Genomic DNA, 20,596 nt, shown 5'->3' on the forward strand with positions numbered 1-20,596 from the left:
CTGAGGTGCCCACGCTCGTGTGTGGTGTGATCCGGTGCTTCTAGAGGACAGAGTTCCCACCCGGGTACAGGATTTCAGTGCAGGTGGGTATCAGGTAATCTGGAAAGGGCCAGATGGCGTGTATTTCTGGCTTGCACACAGGCCACTGGAGCACAGGGGCGGTCACAGACCGCACATCAACACAGAGGCATGGCTACGTCCAGTAAAACTTTTCCAAAGAGCAGGTGGCGAACCCTATTTGACTGACAGTTGGTTTGCTGATTCCTGGTGTAAATGATTAGAAGCCTGTGTAAAAATACAAAGAAGTCCATACTGAAAGGTTAACACTGGTCATTTATGGAGCTGCTCACCAGACGGTGGAAGTGGGAAGAAATGAAGGCGGGGTGGTAGAGCTGAGCGGGTCACGAAAGAGAAAAGGTGCACTATGAAGGCCAGTGTATGTTACAAAATCCCATTTATACATTTAACCAAGAAAGTACATTCACATGTCGAGACAGGCACACCTCGGAGATACCGCAGCTTCGGGTAGTTTCAGGCCCCTCAATAAAGCGAATGTCGCAATAAAACATGTCAAATGAATTTTTGGGTTTCCCGGTGCATGTGGGAGTCATGTCGGCACTACATGGTAGTTTATGAAGTGTGCAACAGCGGTACCCCTAAGGAAAGTGTGTCCTTATTAAAAAACACTTAAAAAAACCCAACCATCATTTGAATCTTCAGTGAGTTGTAATGACTCATCTCAGATCACCATGTCCAATAGGATAATAATGAAAAACTTGGAAATATCCCAAGAGCAACCAACATGTGACCGACATGATGGGGGCAAATGCCGTGGGGAAAGGTGGCAGTGACCTTCCTGACACAGGGCTGCCACAAACCATTTAATTTGTAAAAACACGGTATCTGCAAAGCATGACACAAGGAGGTAGCTGTGCCTATGTGTATAAAGAAACTAATAATTACTGACTGTGCAACCTCAGGATATATTCAAATGGGAATAAATTTGATAAACTTAATTATGGTAGATCCTTTACAAATAAACCTTCCCACACCTCTGCTATGCAGTGAAGCCTACAGCAAACACTAGAGAACTGAGTGTTATGTAGGTGTACACACACCCACACACACACAAAACTGTCTGGTCATTCTGGTTTCTAGTATTTTGAAAATACCGATATTCCAAATTCAACAGGGTTACCATTAATTTCTCACAAGTTTTCCTATAACCCATCTGGTACAAGTCTTGTACACAATTCTCAGTGTGTCAGTCAGGGTTTCTTCCCAGATGAGTTTCATACTCCTTAACAAGGCTAGTACAAATATGGACATTTACCCTCATTCATGTTAATTCATGTTATTTTCTGAGCCCTTTCTTTCATGTCAAATGATGTGCAACTTTGCAACATGCAGTGTTCCTGGAGTTTTTCAGAATCCTAGATCCTGTAACCTACAACTGAATCTAACTCTTGGGAGATTTTTCTCTTCTTCGAGAAATTTAGTTTGTCTCATTCGTGTATACGCTGATGCATACGAGGAACTGATTTCTAGGTAAAGCCTTTCACACAGTAATTGCTTTAATAAGACCTGTCTCTAGTATGAGTTGTTTGGTGTTTATTAAAATTGGATCTGTTGTTGAAGGCCTTCCCACACTGAGAACATACGTAAGGCTTCTCTCCCGTGTGAATCCGCTGATGCACTTGGAGCTGTGGTTTCCGGCTGAAGGATTTCCCACAGTCATAGCATTCATAAGGCTTCTCCCCAACATGCGTTCTCTGATGTGCCACCAACTCTGATTTCTGGAGAAAGGCGTTCCCACATTTGTAACAGGCGAAGGTTTTCTCTCTGGTGTGCGTCATCTGGTGTTTGTGGAAATTTGACCTGCCATTGAAGGCCTTCCCACATTCAGTGCACACATAGGGTTTCTCTCCAGTGTGAATCCGCTGATGCTCCTTGAACTGTGACTTGGAAGTGAAGGCTTTCCCACAATCGCCACATTTGTAAGGCTTCTCCCCGGTGTGAGTTCTCTGATGCATGCTGAGTATGGACTTCTGGTTGAAGGCTTTCCCACAGTCGCCGCATACGTGTTGTCTTTCTCCGGTGTGAATTTTCTGGTGGATGTTGAGGTGTGATTTTTGGGTGAAGGCTTTTCCACAGTCACCACATTCATAAGGCTTCTCCCCGGTGTGAATTCGGTGATGTATATCCAGCTGTGACTTGGAAATGAAGGCTTTCCCACAATTGTGGCACGGGTAAGGTTTCTCTCCGGTGTGCCCTCTCTGATGCACGGTCAGGTGCACCTTCTGGACGAAGGCCTGTCCGCAGTCAATGCACACATAGGATTTCTCCCCTGAGTGGATTCTCTGGTGCAAGCTGAGCGTTGACTTCTGGGTGAAGGCCTTCCCGCATTCACCGCACGCGTACTGGCGCTCACCCGTATGAATCTTCTGATGGATGGCGAGGGTTGAATTCTGGGAGAAGCCTTTCCCACATTCACTGCATTCGTAGAGTTTCCCACTAGTGTGAGTCCTCTGGTGTCTGAAGAGAGATAATGTCTGGAAAAAGGCTTTCCCACATTCGTGGCATTTATGGGACTTCCTTCTCGTGTGAGTTTTCTGGTGTGTCATCAGTTCTGCTCTCTGAACGAAGACCTTCCCACACTCCTTGCAGATGTTAGCTGTGTGAGCTGTCGGATACACACCCAGCTTTGGTTGTGGGGTGAAGCCCTTGGTACATCTGCTGCACTCCTGGAGGTTTTCTACACTATGGAATCTCTGCTGCTCGAGGGGCGGCTTCTGGGGGAAGCCCCTGCCACACTCAGCGCATTTATGGGGTCTCTCCTGATTACGAATTTGGTGCTGCGTGTGTGACTGTTTATGGCTGAGGACTTTCGGACGTTGATTCCCTTCGCAGAAGTTCTCTCCTGGATGAACGTGTTTGTAGCTAGCCCGGGAAGAGCTACGGGTGAACAGCCGGCCAGAGCCAGCCAGCTCACCAAGGTGTTCTGTGCTGTTGCTTTGAGTCTGATGATTCATGTCTGGATTAGGCTTCAAACTCTTGGCAACTGAGCAGTGTTTAGGAGGTCTGCTTTGTGAACAAACAAGGTGAGGCCTCACATGAATGATTCTTCCCAGGTCCTTCCGCTCCCAGTCTCTCTCTGTATCCAGAGTCTTCCCATCAAGGAAGGCCCCATGCCATGCAGGTTCATCTTGCTTCTGCTGACCCCTCGCTTCACGGCCACTGTGTCCCCACAGGTCTTCTGAAATGGAACACCACATACCACCTCTTGTGACTTCACTTTCCTTACCGTTGTGAAATGAAGCTTTTTCAAATATTTTCTGTTGGGAGGTTTTAAGTCCCAATGCCCCTTCTAGAAGGAGAGGAAGAAGATGAAAGAAACACGAGTTAGGAGAGGATAGAGGAGAAATCATAGGAGTGGACTGAGGGCGAACATGAATTGCTGAGTCGCGGTAATAACGATGATGGGAGGGCGGCGCCGCCGAGGAGACACCCACCCTGCCTTCGCTTCATGTTGCCTGTCTGTGTACAGCACAGAGCACATGTGCAACAGCGCTCTGCGTTGCGCGGAAACTCTTCAATCCTCACAACCCTGCACGCGTAACTGCGCTTACTCTCTATTTCATAGAACAGGAGGCGGCACAGAGTCTCTAAGTAACTGACCAAAATCACCTCCCGGAGCTCTGGGGAAAATTAGAACAAAGACAAGCCAGCTCCACCTAACGCAGGCCTGCAGTCTAGAAACCCGGAGACACCAATACCTACGATGACAGAAAATACAGACAGGGGGGTGACACATGTGGGAACAGCCAAGGCTTGAAAAGGAGGGGCTCTGAGGGCAGCTCTTCATCAGCTTTCAGATCTAAACTGTCACTAACCCACCAGTTTTCTCTCACTTGTTAGAAACGATAACAAACCCAGCTGCCCTGTTAATCCTCTGGAGAAGTAAGAAAGCTCCAATCCTGACACGGCCAAGCAGGGAAAGGACACCTGTGCCCAGACTCAACTCTCCAGGAAGCTGAAATTTGTTTGCTTGAACCAATAAACTTATGACCCAAAAAAAGTACATTGGAAGAGTGGACAAGGGGTGACTCAGTGGGTTAAGCCTCTGCCTTTGGCTTAGGTCATGGTCTTAGGGTCCTGGGATCGAGCCCCGCATCAGGCTCTCTGCTTAGCAGGGAGCCACTTCTCCCTCTTCCTCTGCCTGCCTCTCTGCCTACTTCTGCATTGTCAAATAAATAAATAAAAACTTAAAGAAGTTGACAAGTAAGCTGTCTCCTGAGACATGTGTCACCCCCTTCCACAGAAGTTAACTGTGAACAGGCCAAGCTACAAAACAGCTCCCAGCGCCGCTGCAAGGAGGTGGGACAGTGAGTCTGTTTCTGCTGATAGAATGCGAATGCAGCATTATCCACCAGCTCTGGCCTGGGTGGTGAGATCACAGCTTCTCAGTACCCTCCACCCCTTTTCTGCCCAGCAGGACCTGCCTCTGGGTACCCGGCACATTCAATGCTGCAGAGGGACAGCATCACAGAGCAGAGTGCAACAGTGAGGGAAAAATTCAAGACACCTGAAGAATACAAGAAGCGAGGCTTCCTGCTGACCTGCTTTTTAATTTTTATTTATTTATTTTTTGAGATTTATTTATTTATTTGACAGAGAGAGCAAGCAGGAGAGCACAGCAAAGGGAGTGGCAGACGGAGAAACAGGCTCCCCGCTGAGCAGAGAGCCTGATGTGAGGCTCGATCCCAGGACCCTGAGACCATGACCTGAGCCAAAGGCAGAGGCTTAACCCGCTGAATCACCCAGGTGCCCCTGACCTGCTTTCTTAAAAAACTGTTTTACAGGAGAGAAATTATTCTAGAAATTGTCACCGAACCTTGGTGTCTCTGTACACCACCTAATACACCATTTTTTCCCCACCAAGAATGGGAGTCATTGATCATCAAATTTATTAGTATAGAACAGATGCTAAAAAGAAAGAGGGGCGCCTGGCTGGCTTGGTTAGAAGAGTGCATGACTCTTATCTTGAGGTTGTGAGTTTAAAGCCCCACGTTCAGTGCAGAGATTACTTATAAACTAAAATCTTAAAAATACGTGGTAAATGTAATTTTGAACTTTATGATCTCAACCATCTTTTAAAAATTTTCTTATTTTAAGTAGGCTCATGCCCAGATATTTACAGTTTTCTTAGATAATATATATTGTCTACCTTTATGTATATCATACATATGTATCTGTAGCAGACATGGAACAAAACAGGAACTCAACAGAACAGAGCATGAGCAATCGAACTCTTCAGCTACACTTAAAATTAGAAATATGTGAGGGCACCTGGGTGGCTCAGTGGATTAAGCCGCTGCCTTCGGCTCAGGTCATGATCTCAGGGTCCTGGGATCGAGTCCCGCATCGGGCTCTCTGCTCGGCAGGGAGCCTGCTTCCCTTCCTCTCTGTCTACTTGTGATCTCTCTCTGTCAAATAAATAAATAAAAATCTTTAAAAAAAAAAATTAGAAATATGTGGCCACGACACTGATGTCACTGAGAAGACTGTTAATCCTACATAGTAATAACTGTGTTTTTCCATCAAAATCTCAGGGGAAAAATATATATATATTGGAAAACTCTTGTCAACGACATCATGACTGACCTCATCTAGAATCCACAAAACCCATTAGGAACAAAAACACAAGCAGGAAGAAACAGGAGCTCATTTAGGGAAGACCACTGGGATTAAGAAAAAGCATCAACTAAATTGCACATTCAAAAGAAAAAATTGTTAGAGTTTTAAGTAAGAGGACTGTGGTGGAAGAGCCAAGACATGCAGGAGACTCTGGTAAAATCTGTAAGGCAAGACGCACGTTTGATTTGTGTAAGGATTCCAATTTCTGATCTCCCAAAATTAGAGGAAGTGAGTCTTCCTACGGGAAGTGTCTGCATGTAGCTGACTAAGAGAATGGTTTAGGTACAGGGACTGGAGGGGATCTATCTAGGGACCACCAGAAAAAAACTGCAGCTTGGGTGTTCTGAAGAGAAGGGGCCTTGACTTCCTACATAAAGGGACGATCAGAAGGAAGCATGGACACAGTGTGCCTGGGCGGCTCAGTTGTTAAGCTTCTATCTTCGGCTCAGGTCATGATCCCCAGGTCCTGCGATCAAGCACTGCATCGGGCTCCCTGCTTGGCGGGAAGCCTGCTTCTCCCTCTCCCACTCCCCCTGCTTTTGTTCCCTCTCTGTCAAATAAATAAATCAAATCTTATTTAAAAAAAAAAAAGGAAGCACAGGGGTCCTGAACTGCAGGTGCCACAATCTGGGGGAAAGAAGAAAGAAGATCCAGCACAGAAAAGAAAAACCAATGAATTCAGGGAACAAATAAAAAGGAATAAAGGCCTTAAGAAAAAAGTCCATGGACCAACAAGATGACAAAAGATGGGAAACCCAATTAGATGACAGATGAGGAGATGCTCTCTTTACTAGAAAAATGAAATTAAAGCAAGAAATAGGCCTATCGCCCACCACACAGGCCAAGAGAAAGCTGATGAACAGCCGTGCTGGCAGGTGAGATGCACTCTCCCACGGGAGCGGAGGTTACACAGCTCGTCTCCAGAGCAGGATGGCTTCCATGGTCACATTAACTACACTCTGTCCAGGGGTTAGGGAATCTCGCTCCCGAGTGTTCACCTCAGAGAAATTCTGACACCTCTCCCTAAGGGGCGCTTACAAGATAATGTATCACAGTGTTAGTCAGAAACTGGGAGTGGGAGGCAATGTATAGCCTACCACTGGGGCAGATAACGCCTCTCAAAGATATCCACGTGGGCCAGGTAATAGTCACTCACTCTGACGCCTCTGATACGGGAGCTGAGCCTCTCAGCTCAGAGGATCCTGGAAATGATCTCTGGGTTGGGACTGTGATACCCTGGTAATGAGAAAGAATCTCGGATCTGAATGGGGTCCGGGGCTTTACAGACTATTGGCTCATCAGAAAAGTCAACATCTTTCACTGGGAACAAAGTGATATCCAGGGGTGTCCTAAACGAATGAACAATCCGGGACAAGTCAAAGGCACATGGATTACATACTTCAGATGCCCTACTGCGTCGCACAACAAGGAAGGAAATCCCAACGAGGTCCATCCAAGATTCCCAGGTCAGGTGTGCTCACCCACGGAGAGGAGGTGGCTGTAGATCTCTAGCATCACGTCCTGGTACAGGCATCTCTGGGCAGGGTCCAGCTGCTGCCACTCCTCCCTGCTGAAGTCCATGGCCACGTCCTCAAATGACACCAATCCCTGTAACAACACACCCCGATGTCAATTACTCACTACCGGTGAACACAGAAGCTACCTGGAGACTTCTTTTTAATGACTTTTCACCACGATCTATATGGCTTTCCACTAACTCACCCATTTCATGTTGTATTTGGGGGTTTTTAAAGGTCTCTAGAAATACGCTGCCATCTACTACGTACTTTGATACTGGGCTGGTCTTTGTTCTAGTTCCCTGGCACAGCGCTCCTTAAAACCCTTGAAATTTCCTAAGTGAGGAGAGTGATAAAGGGTGTCTTCTCTTCTGTTAATAGGTCAGCGTGGATATGGGGGAGGCTGATTGCCAGGGGAACCCACCAAGTGATGAGAGGACTGAACTTTCAGCCCCACCGCTGAAGTCCAGGAAGGGGAGACGACCTGGAACCCACCACCAGTCGCCAACGATTTCATCACTGAAATCTGGGTTGCGTGTTCCGCAGCCTCCAAAAGCACTCAGAAGGGCAGGGTTCGGATAGCTCCCAGGTTGCTGGATAGGATCACTTTCATATGCCACCCTGCCCGGCCTCCCAACTGTACAGGGACAGAATCTCTCCCTGTGTATCTCTTCATCTGGAGGTTGACTTTTTTCTTTAAGATTTTATTTATTTATTTGAGAAAGAGCACAAGCAGGGAGAGGTGGTGAAGCAGGCTCCCTGCCAAGCAGGGAGCCCAACGTAGGGCTTAACACCAGGACCCTGGGATTATGACACGAGCGGAAGGCAGCTACTGAGCCACCCAGGCCCCCTTGGCTGTTGATTCTTACCCTTTAATCTCCTTTGCAGTGAACCAGTAACCTAGTGAGTACATGGGCTTCCTGAGTTCTGTGAGCTACTCTTGAAAATTAATTAAACCCAAGGAGGAGGTTACGGGAACCTCTGAAGTCCAGAGAGTCGGAAGCATTGGTGACAACGCGGAGTTGCAACTGGCATCTGAGGTCGGGGGAGAGGGGCTGTCTTGTTGGACTGTGCCCTTAACATGAGGGATGTGGCCCCATCTACGGGCAGACAGTGCCAGAACTGAATTTGAGAACAAGACCCAAACAATTAGCAATAGCTAATGCACAAGATGGGTTCCCTCATGTCAAGGGAGAGAAACTAATTTCAACCAGGCCAGACAGTGAGGACGAACCTGGTCAGCACAGCCCAAGCGGACGCGCCTGCGCAAAATTCAGAGAAACCCCCAAGACATGTGCTCCTGCTCCTCATTGGCCACCACATCCCAGAGTCACTGCCAGAAACCCGGGAGCTGCACCCTGCTTGTCATGCTGTGCCTGAGGTTGAAGTCTGGGACCTCAGCCTGACACCCTTGCTAGCGGTACAGAGCTTGTGGGTTTTGCCTATTTAACCCTAAACCTTCCCCCTTTTGTACCCAAAGACTGTGGTTTCCCAGTTTGCCAACTGGATGGCAATGAACCTTTCCCTTGCCTGGGATCAAATCTTCATACTGCAGATTGCTGACATGTTGTAGGACATCCAGCTGGTGTCACAGGGAAGTGCTCAGTGTGGGAAAAAATTCCCCATGCTGTTGGGTCCCCAAATGATGGATCCATGGTCAAAGTGTAAGGGCCTGCTTAGCCAGAGTGAGCCATTTTGTTGTTTATGCAGTAAACTTAGATTGACAGACCCCCCCCACCCCACCCCACCCCGCAGAGGAACTTACTTAGAAACAAGTCTGGGAAACCAGTAAAATATGACTGATCAGCCCCTGATATCAGAGCCCATATACCAGGACGAGTCATGTCAGGGGGAGGTAACAGAGCCCAGAATGCAAGGATGAGTCAAGTCAGGTGGAGACATCCAATCAGGAAAGCACCTCCCTAACCACCCAAGAATGTGGGCCCTGCCTTTTGGGCACCAATTCTGACCAGAGTGATAGGCTAGTTCGAATAGCTATTATAGGGTGAATTGTAATTCAGTTGGTCACCTGTGTGTGGCCAGGCTCAACAACATGGCCTCTGCTCTATAAAAAAGTTAGTCTGTGAGGCTGGGAGAGGTTGCCTCTTTGTAACAGAGACTGGCCGGTCAGTTTGATTCTCGATGCTTGGCATGAAATAAAGCTTTGCTTGACCTTCACTTTGTATCAGTCTCGCACCTTTGACCATGGACCCAACAAAAGGAGCGAGACTGATACAAAGCGAAGGTCAAGCAAAGCTTTATTTTGCGCCAAGCATCAAGAATCAGACCGAGCGTCAAACAGACGGGTTGGGGCTGCCCCTTCCAGAGAGGACGACTCCTCCCTACTTTCCAGACTAACCACAGACAAAGGGCATGTGGTTGGGCCTGGCCACACACAGGTGGCTAACTGAATTACAATTCACCCCACAGTAGCTATGGAAACTAGCCCATCACCTTGGTAGCTAGGAGACAGTAAGGCCCCCACTGATTGAATATCTCCACCTGACCTGACCCACGCTTGTATTTGGGCTGTTGCCTGGGACCGGTTTCCCGGACTTGCTTTTAAAGAAGTTCCCGGGGGGGGGGGGGGGGGGGACAGGGTCAATTTAAGTTTTACTGCATAAACAACCAAATGGCTGTTCAACGGAGGTGGGGCCGCTCTGGCTAAATAGGCCCTTACATTGGGTTTGGTGACCGGAAGTATCAGAAACGCAGTTTTGTATGTGTGTAAAGGAGACGTGCAGAAGTGGTTTTCCTTTACGACAGGGAACACCGATCTGACCAAAAGCTGATCCCTATCCTGGAAGGGTGGGCGTGAAAAGCACGCTAGTTCCAAGGGTCTGGGAGGGTATGAAAGAGCGCTCACTCAAAACTCCAACTGAGGTAGCTCTTTTTGGTTCTGGACCAAAAGCCAGTATGTGTGTGGAAGGAGGGATGCCCCCTCCCCCTCGCCAAGCAGGTCTCCAACAGCGGTGCGGCCTTCAATTCAACTCAGTTCTGACCCCATCCACCTGGAGTTGGCGACTGCTCTTACTGGCGAGGGCTCAGCCCTTTAGGACTGCCTCACCGCTACAGGGGCCAGTCACAAGCCCAGGCTGTGTCACCTGTACCTCTGACTTGCTTAAATTAGAGGTTCCCACGACCCCCTTCTTGGGTTCAATTAATATGCTAGAGCAGCTCAAAGAATTAAGGAAACTCGTTTACTCACTGGGATCAGCAGTTTATTAGAAAAAGATAGTAAAAGATACGTATCAAGAGCCAGATGAAGGGGTGCATGGAGCAAGGTACATAGGCGTTCCCATGCCCCCTCCCGGTGAATCACTTCCAGGACACCTCCACATGCTCACCAACCTGGCAGCTTCCCAAACCCACTGGATGTTTATGGAGGCTTTACCACACAGTCGCGACTGAGGAAATCCCGAGCCTTTGGTAACTGATTCACTCCAGCCCCTCTCCTCTCCCCAGCAGTGAAGAGGTGGGACTCCAGTCCCAACCCTCTAACCATTGGGCCGGTTCCCTCCGCAACCACCACCCTTAGGGGATTTCCAAAATCCAGCTCATTTACATAAACCCAGTTGTGGTGGAAATGGCCTTGTTATGAATAACAAGACATGCACTTCACACCTCTCAGGCTCTAAAGCTTCCTCCCCAGACCCCTGCTGCCAGGAACCGAGAACAAGGCTAAAACGGGGACAAAAGATGCCCCTCCTACTACTTATAGCTCAGGAAATTCCAAAGATCTGGGGAGCTGTGAGCCAGGAGCCCTGGATGCCGACAACCAAATATACACGTTTCTCATAAACCTCAGTGTCACACAGCTGTGTAAGAGTGTAATTAAAGGATTGGGAGGTAAACAGCCACATATTTCATTAATAGGGTAAAAATTCACTGCCACTGAGGAGAAAGACAATCTTGACAGCTGTTAGCTGTTTTGTTTTTTTTAGAGCTGGAACACGTGCTCTTACGGAGAACAGTGAACTAGGTTACACCTTCCTGCTCAATCAAGCTCGGAGTCAGGACCATTTCCATTCTCTGCCACAGGGCACTGTTTGCAAAGGCAGCTGTTTTTATTTACAAACTGACCAAAAACTCTGAATTAGCAAAAGGGTTATCTACTGAAATGGCAAAATGAGGGGCACCTGGGTGGCTCAGTGGGTTAAAGCCTCTGCCTTCAGCTCGGGTCATGATCCCAGGGTCCTGGGATCGAGCCCCGCATTGGGCTCTCTGCTAAGCAGGGAGCCTGCTTCCCCCTCTCTCTCTGCCTGCCTCTCTGCCTACTTGTGATCTCTGTCTGACAAATAAATAAATAAAATCTAAAAAAGAAAAAGAAATGGCAAAATGAAAACCAGGCAAGCAGGCAAGATTATTTTCATTGTATCAAAGGGAATGTGCTACTATGAAGTAACCCATACCCTTTTTAAAAAAAATTTTATTGGGGCGCCTGGGTGGCTCAGTGGGTTAAAGCCTCTGCCTTCAGCTCAGGTCATGATCTCAGGGTCCTGGGATGGAGCCCCACATTGGTCTCTCTGCTCAGCAGGGAGCCTGCTTTCTCCCTCTCTCTGCCTCCCTCTCTGCCTACTTGTGAACTCTGTCAAATAAATAAATCTTTAAAAAAATTTTTTTTAAAAATTATTTATTTATTTGACAGAGAGCGAGATCAAGATCACAAGTAGGCAGAGAGGCAAGCAGAGAAAGAGGGGGAAGCAGGCTCCCCACTGAGCAGGGAGCCCGATGTGGGGCTGGATCCCAGGACTCTGAGATCATGACCTAAGCCGAAGGCAGAGGTTTAACCCACTGAGCCACCCAGGTGCCCTGAAGTAACCCATATCCTAACAGCCACTTGATATGCTTTCAATCACACTCTTAATACTTAAACCCACAGCAATGAAACACAAGAGGCATTTTCCTACAATGTAATTTTCTGTCACTCTTTACAGGCTTAACTGTATCTCCCCACCCCCCAAAATTCTCATGTTGAAGTCCAAACCCCTAGTACCTCAAAATGTGCCAGTATTTGGAGATGCTGTCTTTGAAGAGGTAACTAAGTTAAAATGAGGTCAGAAGGCTGGGCCCTAATCCAGTATGGCCAGGGATCCTTATAGGAAAAGGAAAGTAAGACACAGACCCCCACAGAAGGACCTTCTGTGGTATCTCCTTGGCTTGTACATGGACTTCTGACTGTGTCCTCACACAGTCTTCCTTCTGTGGGGGCCTGTGTCTTACTTTCCTCTTTCCCCAATATCAAATATTTTATCTGTGGGCAATTTGGAAACACCCCTCTCTGGCATTTGTATTCATCTTTTAAAATAGGAAAAACCATACATGTCCTTAAAACGCCGTTTTTGCTCTAGTATCTTAGGATTCTATAAACCATGAGGACAGAGGGAAAAGAGCCAACCCCCAACAAGCAGGTAAGAAGTCAGACTGGGACCAGCTGAGAACATGCAAAGACCCAGTGGTGAATGAAGGCGCTTCCCAGCAGGGCAGGAAGGAGTCCGCATTTCCTTGCCAGTGGCTGAGGCTTCCCACCTGGATCAGGGGCTCCCTTTTCTTCTTCCTTTGTCCCAGAACCAGCCCTCTACAGCATACGCTCTTCCACCGGTCTGTACAGAAGGCCTGTGATGAGGGGACATAAGCCCCCATGGTCCACTCTCAGGAGGAGGGGCACACGGTCTCAGCAACAGTCCAGAGCCCACTGCTTCCTGTGTCTGCCCTCAAATTCTGGAGAACCGTCCCTGGCGCCATTCCTGTTTACCTCACACGGCCCATTCTGCTCCTGTGGACCCAGGACCTGGGACCTTTGGGGCACATTCTCATCAGCGGGCATGTCTCCCCTGGGCTTCACTTCTCGGGTTCTCTTGTCAACAACTCCACTTTTCTTGGGATCTCGAAGCTCAGTGGGCATCTGGAGGCTTCGATCAGAGCTGCTGGGGAGTATCTGGCTGGGCTGTGAAGAGAGACCCACAAGCTCAGTGATATGGTCTGACCCATGAGCTCCGCAAAGCCACCAGGAAGTTCTGGAAAGGCAATGCTCACATGGTCGCTCCTCTAACATTTGCTCCACACAAGTATTTTTGAGGGTCCTTAGGGAAGGGTCACTGTGCTAGACCCTATGGAATATTAGTTCAGAAGAACCCAACTGGTTACGAATCAGGGTAAAATAAAAGAGAGAGTTCTGGGGCGCCTGGATGGCTCAGTTAAGTGGCTGACTCTTGATTTCAGCTCAGGTCATGATCTCAGGGTCCTGGGATCGAACCCACATCAGGCTCCGCTTTCAGTGGGGAGTCTGCTTTGGGATTCTCTCCCTCCTCTGGCTCTCCCAGCACTCGTGTTCTCTAATAAACAAATCTTAGGGGCGCCTGGGTGGCTCAGTGGGTTAAGCCTCTGTCTTCAGCTCAGGTCATGATCTCAGGGTTCTGGGATGGAGTCCCACATCGGGTTCTCTGCTAAGCAGGGAGCCTGCTTCCTCCTCTCTCTCTCTCTGCCTACTTGTGCTCTGTCAAATAAATAAAATCTTGGAAAAAAACGAAACAAAACAGAGTTTGGACTACATGAAGGTTTAACTGTAGCTCTGCCACCTTTTGGCCTTGGGAATAGGCAAGTATTACTTTAAATGCAGTTTCCAAAATGAGAAAGCCAGCTTTTATCGCAGGCATCGGGACACTGACATGTGATGAGTCTCATTAAGCCTGCAGCACCTACCTGGCATGAACACCCTGTTTAATTTCCATATAACCCTGCCCACTAAACATTATGATCGTTATTATGCCCATTTTGTGGACGAGGAAACTGAAGCTGTTCCAGGCTTTGCCTTGTGGTCAGTAGGCAGAGGGAAGAAAAGAGAATCAGTCCTTCTGAGGAGGGAGCAGGAGGCTGGCTGAGGACAGAGTAGAAGCTGGCGCCTTGCACCCCCTCTTCACCCGCTCCCCTCCATATGTGTAGCATTCCTCAGGCACCCCTGACCGCCATAAAACGATAAATAGTTAACTTGCAGGGATTGCAATCCTGCAGAACAGGAATCTCCCTTGCTCTACAGATGTCCTGGAGATCTAAACAGGGAGGTTATCTTATCAATAGCACAAATTTCCAGAGGCGAATAACTCTCACTTCCTGAAGCCCTAATGTCCCCCTCCCCACTATAAACTGGAGGAGACTGAGGTAGAAGGGAATGTAAATGATAGCAGGGTCATAATACCCCACTAAGAATCTCCCAACTATCTTGATGTTAATGCCTGACCTAAAAACGACATTGATCAAGTCATAAGGGCAAGGACTCCCCCCGGCACCTTGTAGGCCCACCTTAGCACGTGAGAGCTCTGTCAAAATCTCCCATCCCTTCACCACCTCCCCCCAACCACAAGGTATATAACACGCCTGCCCTCACAACTTGGGGCAGCAGCTCTTCCTGCCCACGGGTCCTGTCCCCATGCTTTAATAAACCACCATTTTGCACCAAAGATGTCTCAAGAATTCTTTCTTGGTCATCGGCTCCGGACCTCAGCCCACCGAACCTCACCTAGGTTCTAAAACTTCATCATTTTTGGCGAGCCAGCCAGGAGGTTTGTGAGTCTTTACATTTGGACTCTGAGCTTCGGTGCAAAATTGGTGAGTACTTTCTCTCCTTTTCCTTTACTCTCATTCCAGGGCTTTTCAAGGAGTATGGTCTTATTGGAACACTTGAATGTCAATTGCTCAGGCTGTAATCCTCTAGCCCGTGGCTACTCTACGGGGAGGAGAACGTCTGCCTTTTGGCTCTAAGTTAGTACCCTGGCCGGAATGGCAATAAGACCCAGAAACTTGATGGCCTCTCTTTATTCCTGTTCTTATAGAAAGTTGTCTCTCTTGGGCACGGGACAGCCACCTAAGTCACCAGGATGGCTGCCAATCTTAAGACTCCCGTGTGAGGTTTCCTCCTGATTGATCTAATGTGATCCCCTCCACATCACTGGCCTAGCCACTTCTGGCCGCGAGACCTCCACTGGGAGCCGGCCGAAACCAGTACCCGATTGAATTAAAATGCAACCGGGGACCGTTTCCTAGAGAAGTTGGCTGTAAGGACCACATGTGTTGGAATGTCGCATAGACCATGATGGATTTCAGTCTTTACTGCTTCTTGTCAGTGTCTTCTACAAACTGCCTAAAGCTATGAAATTGGGTAATTTCCCCTTGCCAAACTTTTCTAGTATTTCCATGGGTTAATATGGCAAAACAGTACACAGTCTTCAGGATAGACATGGTACAGTTTCTAGTCCATTCACTAGGCACCCATCTGTAGCCTAGGATGCGAAGGGGAAGTGGAGGGACGCCGGCACCCCTCCAGGGCCCTTTAAGCCAGGATGGTGATCAATAGCGTATCTTGAGGGATGCCTCCGGTCGCTTTTGACACCTAAAACCTCTGACATACCCTGTGTGGGACGCCACCCAGGAGTCAGGGGATTTCGTAATGGACCTTTATCACTTTTCTGGAAGCATGGCCTCAGTAGGCTTCTTCAGTTCCCAAGGACTCTACCTTGGGGTGCCTTTTAACCCACTGGAAATAATTTGAATTGCAAAACTTAGGAAAGGACTGAGCTCCTGTAACACTGCATGGCCTCAGTGGGATCTATCAGTTAGATCTCCTCTGCAGGAAGCAGGGCAAATGGACCTAGGATACCTTCACCGCTCATACCTAGGCCTTCATTGCTCTGCACCAGGACCCCAAATAAGGGGCTTTTGCGGAATGTGTTTGCCCAAATGAGTCAGCTAGTAAACTTCCTCCTGACATATTCGATGATAATTACGTAAATAAGCCTTCTTCTAGTAAACCCAGATTGCTGGGCCATCCCTAGCAAAGGGGACTCTGGCTTTATTTCTGTTTCTCCTAATAGATGTGGGGGCTTCTTCCTCACTCACTTCCCAGATTAATGGCTACAATCGGAGCCAACTGGAGTTGGTCTAACTCGAGACAGAGACCGTAAGGAATATTCCCAAGCAGCTGCCAAAACTCTCTTTGTTTTGGGGAAGTTTCCCTGTGTTCTCTGGCCTGACTTGGACTGCTTAACCCTTCCCCCCTTACTGGTGGGAAAGCAAGGCGCCAGCTTCTACTCTGTCCTCAGCCAGCCTCCTGCTCCCTCATCACTTCCTCTGCCTTGTTCCAAACTACACACAGCTGACCCTATCCCACGTGATCCCCTACGTGGTCAGCTTCCATACACACCATTCCCATTTCCTGTTGCCTTCAGAGAGGTGAGGATCCGAGGTGGCCCGGCTGATATGTCCGTGCAAGCTTCTGGACATTTCAGTGCCCATCCCAGACAGCCCAGACTTCTTTTTTTTCTTTCTTAAATATTTTATTTTTAAGTAATCTCTAAACCCAAGGTGGGGCTCGAACTTACAGCCCCCACATGGAGTCACACACTCAACCGACTGACCAGCCAGGAGCCCCATAACAAAGCTGAAACTTAAATTTCCTGTCCTCAACCCCCTTCACCTGGAAAGCCTGCAGACAAGCACCAGTGATGAAGTTTTAGAATGTAAGTGAGGTTCAGTGGGGTGGAGTCCGGAGCCGACTACCAAGAAAGAATTCTTGAGACATCTTTGGTGCAAACTAGTCCATTTATTAAAGCATGGGGGCAGGACCCAGGGGCAGAAAGAGCCGCGGTCCCATTTTGAGGGATGGTGGGTTATATAGATGGGGTTGGGGGAGGTGAGGAAAAAGGGAGGTTTCAGTAGAACTTTCATATGCTAAAGAGGACCTACAAGATACTGGAGGCCTTGCCTTTGTCAGGCTAAGGTTGTTTTTCCCTTCTAACAAGGTATTTAACAAAAGATGGGAGATTCCTGGAAGGTCCCACCAGTCTCACCCAGGACTGAGGAGTGGGGGGAGATTGCAGGCATCAGCTTCTGCTTTGTCCTCAGCTTGTCTTCAGCTCCCTCCTCACCAACACCCCAGAACCCTTACGTGTCTTGACTGTACGTAATGAACTGCCTCCCAACCCCACATCAAAGGCAGTCCCTGACAGCACTGACCTCCAGATATCCCCAAGGAGTGGAACACAGGACTGCCACAAGGTCATGAAATGCCTCCCTGTCACCCACGTAACCAGGCTACGCTGGCTGCCAGTTAAGTGTTTCCCAGGGAGTGTGATTTCCACGGGACCCCAAATAGTCCCCAACATGGGGTTGCAATTAACGCAACCCAACAGGAAACCATCATCCATCTCTTCAACTGCTGACCACTACTGACCCTCACCATGTCCACAGGGCGCTAAGGAAGGGCCTCAGAAACCCCCATAACTGACCATCCAGACCGGCAGTCCTTCGGCTCCCATACCCTACCCTTAGCACCGCACTCTGATTTCTGCAGGTCCCCAAAACACTGCTCCACGATGTTACAACGGGACCCTCAAGGTCCTCCAATCCCTGAAGCTCCTGCTCCCAGTCAATTACTGCCTCCAGAGCCACTCCCCGGATGTCCCCAGTGCCACCTACTAAGGCCAGCTCCAGAATCATGTTCGCTGTCCTCAAGTGAGCAAGTTTCAAGGGCCAACAATGCAAAACGTGGTATTAAAACACACTTGGGGGGCGCCTGGGTGGCCAGTCGGTTGAGCGTCTGCCTCCCGCTTGGGTCCTATCTCAACTCAAGGTCCTGGGATGGAGCCACGCACTGGGCTCCCTGTTCAGCCTCGAGTCTCCTTCTCCCTCTTCCCCCTGTTCCTGCTCTCTAAAATCTTTTTTTAAAAGATTTTATTTATTTATTTCACAGCGAGAAAGGGAACACAAGCAGGAGCAGTGGGAGAGGGAGAAGCCGGCTTCTCGACAAGCAGGGAGCCCGATGTGGGACCCGATCCCAGGATGCTGGGATCTTTACCTGAGCCAAAGGGCGCCCCTAAAAAATTCTTAAAAAAAAAAAAAAACACAAAGCACTTGGAGTTTAAATTCCCAGAATACTTACACACATAGAGGAAATACGCAAAGCCTGAAAATAACCGAGCCAATCACCCAACTGGGATTAGAAAACGCCCCTCATCCCACAGCCCCCCTTCACTGAGGCCCCGTCACTCACTCCGCAGACCCTCGTCATTCCTCCCCTCAGCCCCTCACACTCACCCTAAGCCGAGTTCCCCTCACGGACCCCAAAGGATCTCCGGAAACACTTGGGCCTTCCACACGGGTGACAGGTCAGAACCAGTTAACAACCCAACCGAAATGGCCGCGCCGAGCCACTTCCGGTCTGGGTTAGATTTCCAGGCGCGTTTGTTAGCGCGACCTGGAATGAGCGGTGCGCATGCTCGGTAAAAACTGTGAAGTGATACACTGCCCATAGTCATCATGGCATCTTATTGGACCCAGGTATTCTGTCCCTTCTTCCCTACCAAACTCACCTTGCACGGAAAAGTTAATGGGATCTCAGCATGTGATGAGTCTGGCCGACAAACCCCTCTCTATCACCAGACTCCCCCGGAAGTAGCTCCAACGGCAGGCTCTGGGGACTGGGTAGGCTGTGGGCTTGCCTCTCCAGGGTCCTGCTCAGCCTGGCAGGGGTTGCTGTCAATCCTCAGACCAAACACAGGGATTGGCCCTTTACGACTGATAGGAGCCACTCCCCAGTGCTCTGCAGGTGAGAGAAGAAGAGATAAAGCCAGACCCAGTGTTGAAGTAGTTTGTAAGTTCTGCAGCCGCTTAGTGCAGTAGGTATAATGCGGGAAACAAAGGGAGAAGAAAAATTAATAAATTTCTTTACTATCTACAGCCCGCTTATAAATCCTTGAAACAAGCAGAGTGGCATTCCTCTAGGGATTCAACTGCCTAATGTTAATATTCTGCTAAGGCGAAAAGGCAATCCTAGCTTGACAATGCCCCGCCCTCCCACTGTAAGTCTACTTGAACATATAAAAATTCCTTTAGAAATTTCCTTTACCTCTAACCCCCCCAAGATTCGTGTCGGCAATCATCCCCAAGCATATGGCCCACTGATACACATCTAAAGGGTCTCATGACTAAGGTTTATTAGACGGTAATAAATTACCTTTTCCCAACAATAGCTAACCCCCTCAAGGTCCTGGAAACCTTGCTTCCAAAATACCTGGGAGACATAGGTTATCCCTAACCCCCTTCCATCCTGAAAGTACGTAATGGGCCACTCCTCATGACCCCAGTGCAAGTCTTTCTGCCCATGGGTCCTGTCCCTGTGCTTTAATAAATTAAACCACCTTTTTAATTATTTAATAAATGAAACCTCCTTTTTGCACCAAAGACGTCTCAAGAATTCTTTCTTGGCCATCGGCTTCCAACCCTAACACCTTTCCTACATCAGATATAACGGTTAAACACAAAGATTCTAGAGCTGGACAACCTGGGTTTAAAGCAAGATGTTCAAGTTTGGGCAAGTTAGTTAACCTCTCTGTACTTCAATTTCCTGTTTCAAAAAGTTGTGAGGATTAAATAATTAAATTATCACAGGCAAAATGTTTAAAACAGGGGCGCCTGGGTGGCTCAGTGAGTTAAAGCCTCTGCCTTCAGCTCAGGTCATGGCCCCAGGGTTCTGGGATCAAGCCCCAAATTGGGCTCCCTGCTCAGTGGGGAGCCTGCTTCCCTCCCTCTCTCTGCCTGACTCTCTGCCTACTTGTGATCTCTGTCAAATAAAATAAAAATCTTTAAAAAAATAAATAAGATCTTTTTTAAAAAATTAAAAATGTTTAAAACAGTGCTGTTACATAATAAGACTGTGCTGTTATGTAAGAAAAATATTCTGGTTCATTTATTCAACAAATATTTATTAGGTTCCTGTGGTATGCCCAAGAAAAATTGTTTAAGGTCATTGTGTAACTGAACTAATGTGAGTTCCTTCCTTGTGAAGTCACAGATAGAAACTGATGTGATTTGAAGTGGGGCTGGAGAACAAAAGGTCAAGAAAGAATTCTTGAAACATTTTTGGTACAAAAAAAGTAGTTTTATTAAAACGCAGGACAGGACCCCTGGGCCAAAAAAGCTGCACTGGGATTGTTGAGGAGCAATTGATTATATCCTTTGGAGTTGGGGGAGGTAAAGACAAAAGAAGTTTCCAAAAGGATTTTCAGATGCTAAAGAAAAGATCCTTAAAAGATCCTTGAGTTCTGACTGTTGTCGAGCTAAGGGTGTTTTGTTTTGTTTTCCCCCTCTAGGAAGGCATTAACCTTAAGACAGTTGGGGGTTCTAGAGAGATGTCATATTCTGCCTACTTCAAGTATTTGTCAATGGGTTGCAGGGTATAAGGAATTTAATTTTATCCACATTTCCTTTTGCCTTTCTTTTCCACATCAGAAATTACACCAGTGGAGTTATCACACAAAGAAAATTTCTTTGCTGCAAATAAAGAGATCACAGAACATAACTTCCAAAGCTGTGATTCCCCAAACAGGGGT

At 48.0% G+C, this 20,596-nt stretch overlaps 2 protein-coding genes across 6 annotated transcripts in view; one reads left to right on the forward strand and one right to left on the reverse strand.

Annotated features, from left to right (window-relative positions):
• Positions 1-4,165, forward strand: part of LOC122911724 (beta-1,4-galactosyltransferase 3-like) — a 17,358-nt gene extending 13,193 nt beyond the window's left edge. The window contains exon 7 of the mRNA XM_044256712.1: positions 3,919-4,165. Within this exon, the coding sequence (XP_044112647.1) occupies positions 3,919-3,964 (46 nt within the window). The 3' untranslated portion in view covers positions 3,965-4,165. The remainder of the gene's footprint in view (positions 1-3,918) is intronic.
• On the reverse strand, positions 100-18,706 carry ZNF175 (zinc finger protein 175). Of its 5 annotated transcripts, none has more exons than XM_044256678.1 (4): positions 18,578-18,706; positions 12,970-13,161; positions 7,179-7,305; positions 100-3,367 (listed from the first exon to the last, which is right to left on the reverse strand). In XM_044256678.1, the coding sequence occupies exons 2-4, from the start codon at positions 13,117-13,119 to the stop codon at positions 1,575-1,577; spliced, it is 2,070 nt and encodes a 689-aa protein (XP_044112613.1). In that variant the 5' UTR covers positions 13,120-13,161; positions 18,578-18,706; the 3' UTR covers positions 100-1,574. The 5 variants fall into 5 exon arrangements, with proteins under 5 accessions (XP_044112613.1, XP_044112614.1, XP_044112612.1 ...); XM_044256677.1 differs by lacking the exon at positions 18,578-18,706 and adding an exon at positions 18,303-18,550 and having other exon boundaries at positions 101-3,367; XM_044256679.1 differs by lacking the exon at positions 18,578-18,706 and having other exon boundaries at positions 12,744-13,059.
• Positions 18,707-20,596: the final 1,890 nt, after the last annotated feature.

Source organism: Neovison vison, chromosome 7 (assembly GCF_020171115.1).
Source record: "Neovison vison isolate M4711 chromosome 7, ASM_NN_V1, whole genome shotgun sequence".
NCBI classification, from domain to species: domain Eukaryota; kingdom Metazoa; phylum Chordata; class Mammalia; order Carnivora; family Mustelidae; genus Neogale; species Neogale vison.

Coding starts and splice junctions, on each gene's coding strand:
- ZNF175 (XM_044256678.1), bottom strand. CDS start 13,119: ATGCCCACTGAGCTTCGAGATCCCAAGAAAAGTGGAGTTGTTGACAAG. Junction 7,306..12,969: donor AGCAGAATGGGCCGTGTGAG/GTAAACAGGAAT, acceptor GTGTTGTTACAG/GGATTGGTGTCATTTGAGGA. Junction 3,368..7,178: donor CAGCCACCTCCTCTCCGTGG/GTGAGCACACCT, acceptor CTCTCCTTCTAG/AAGGGGCATTGGGACTTAAA.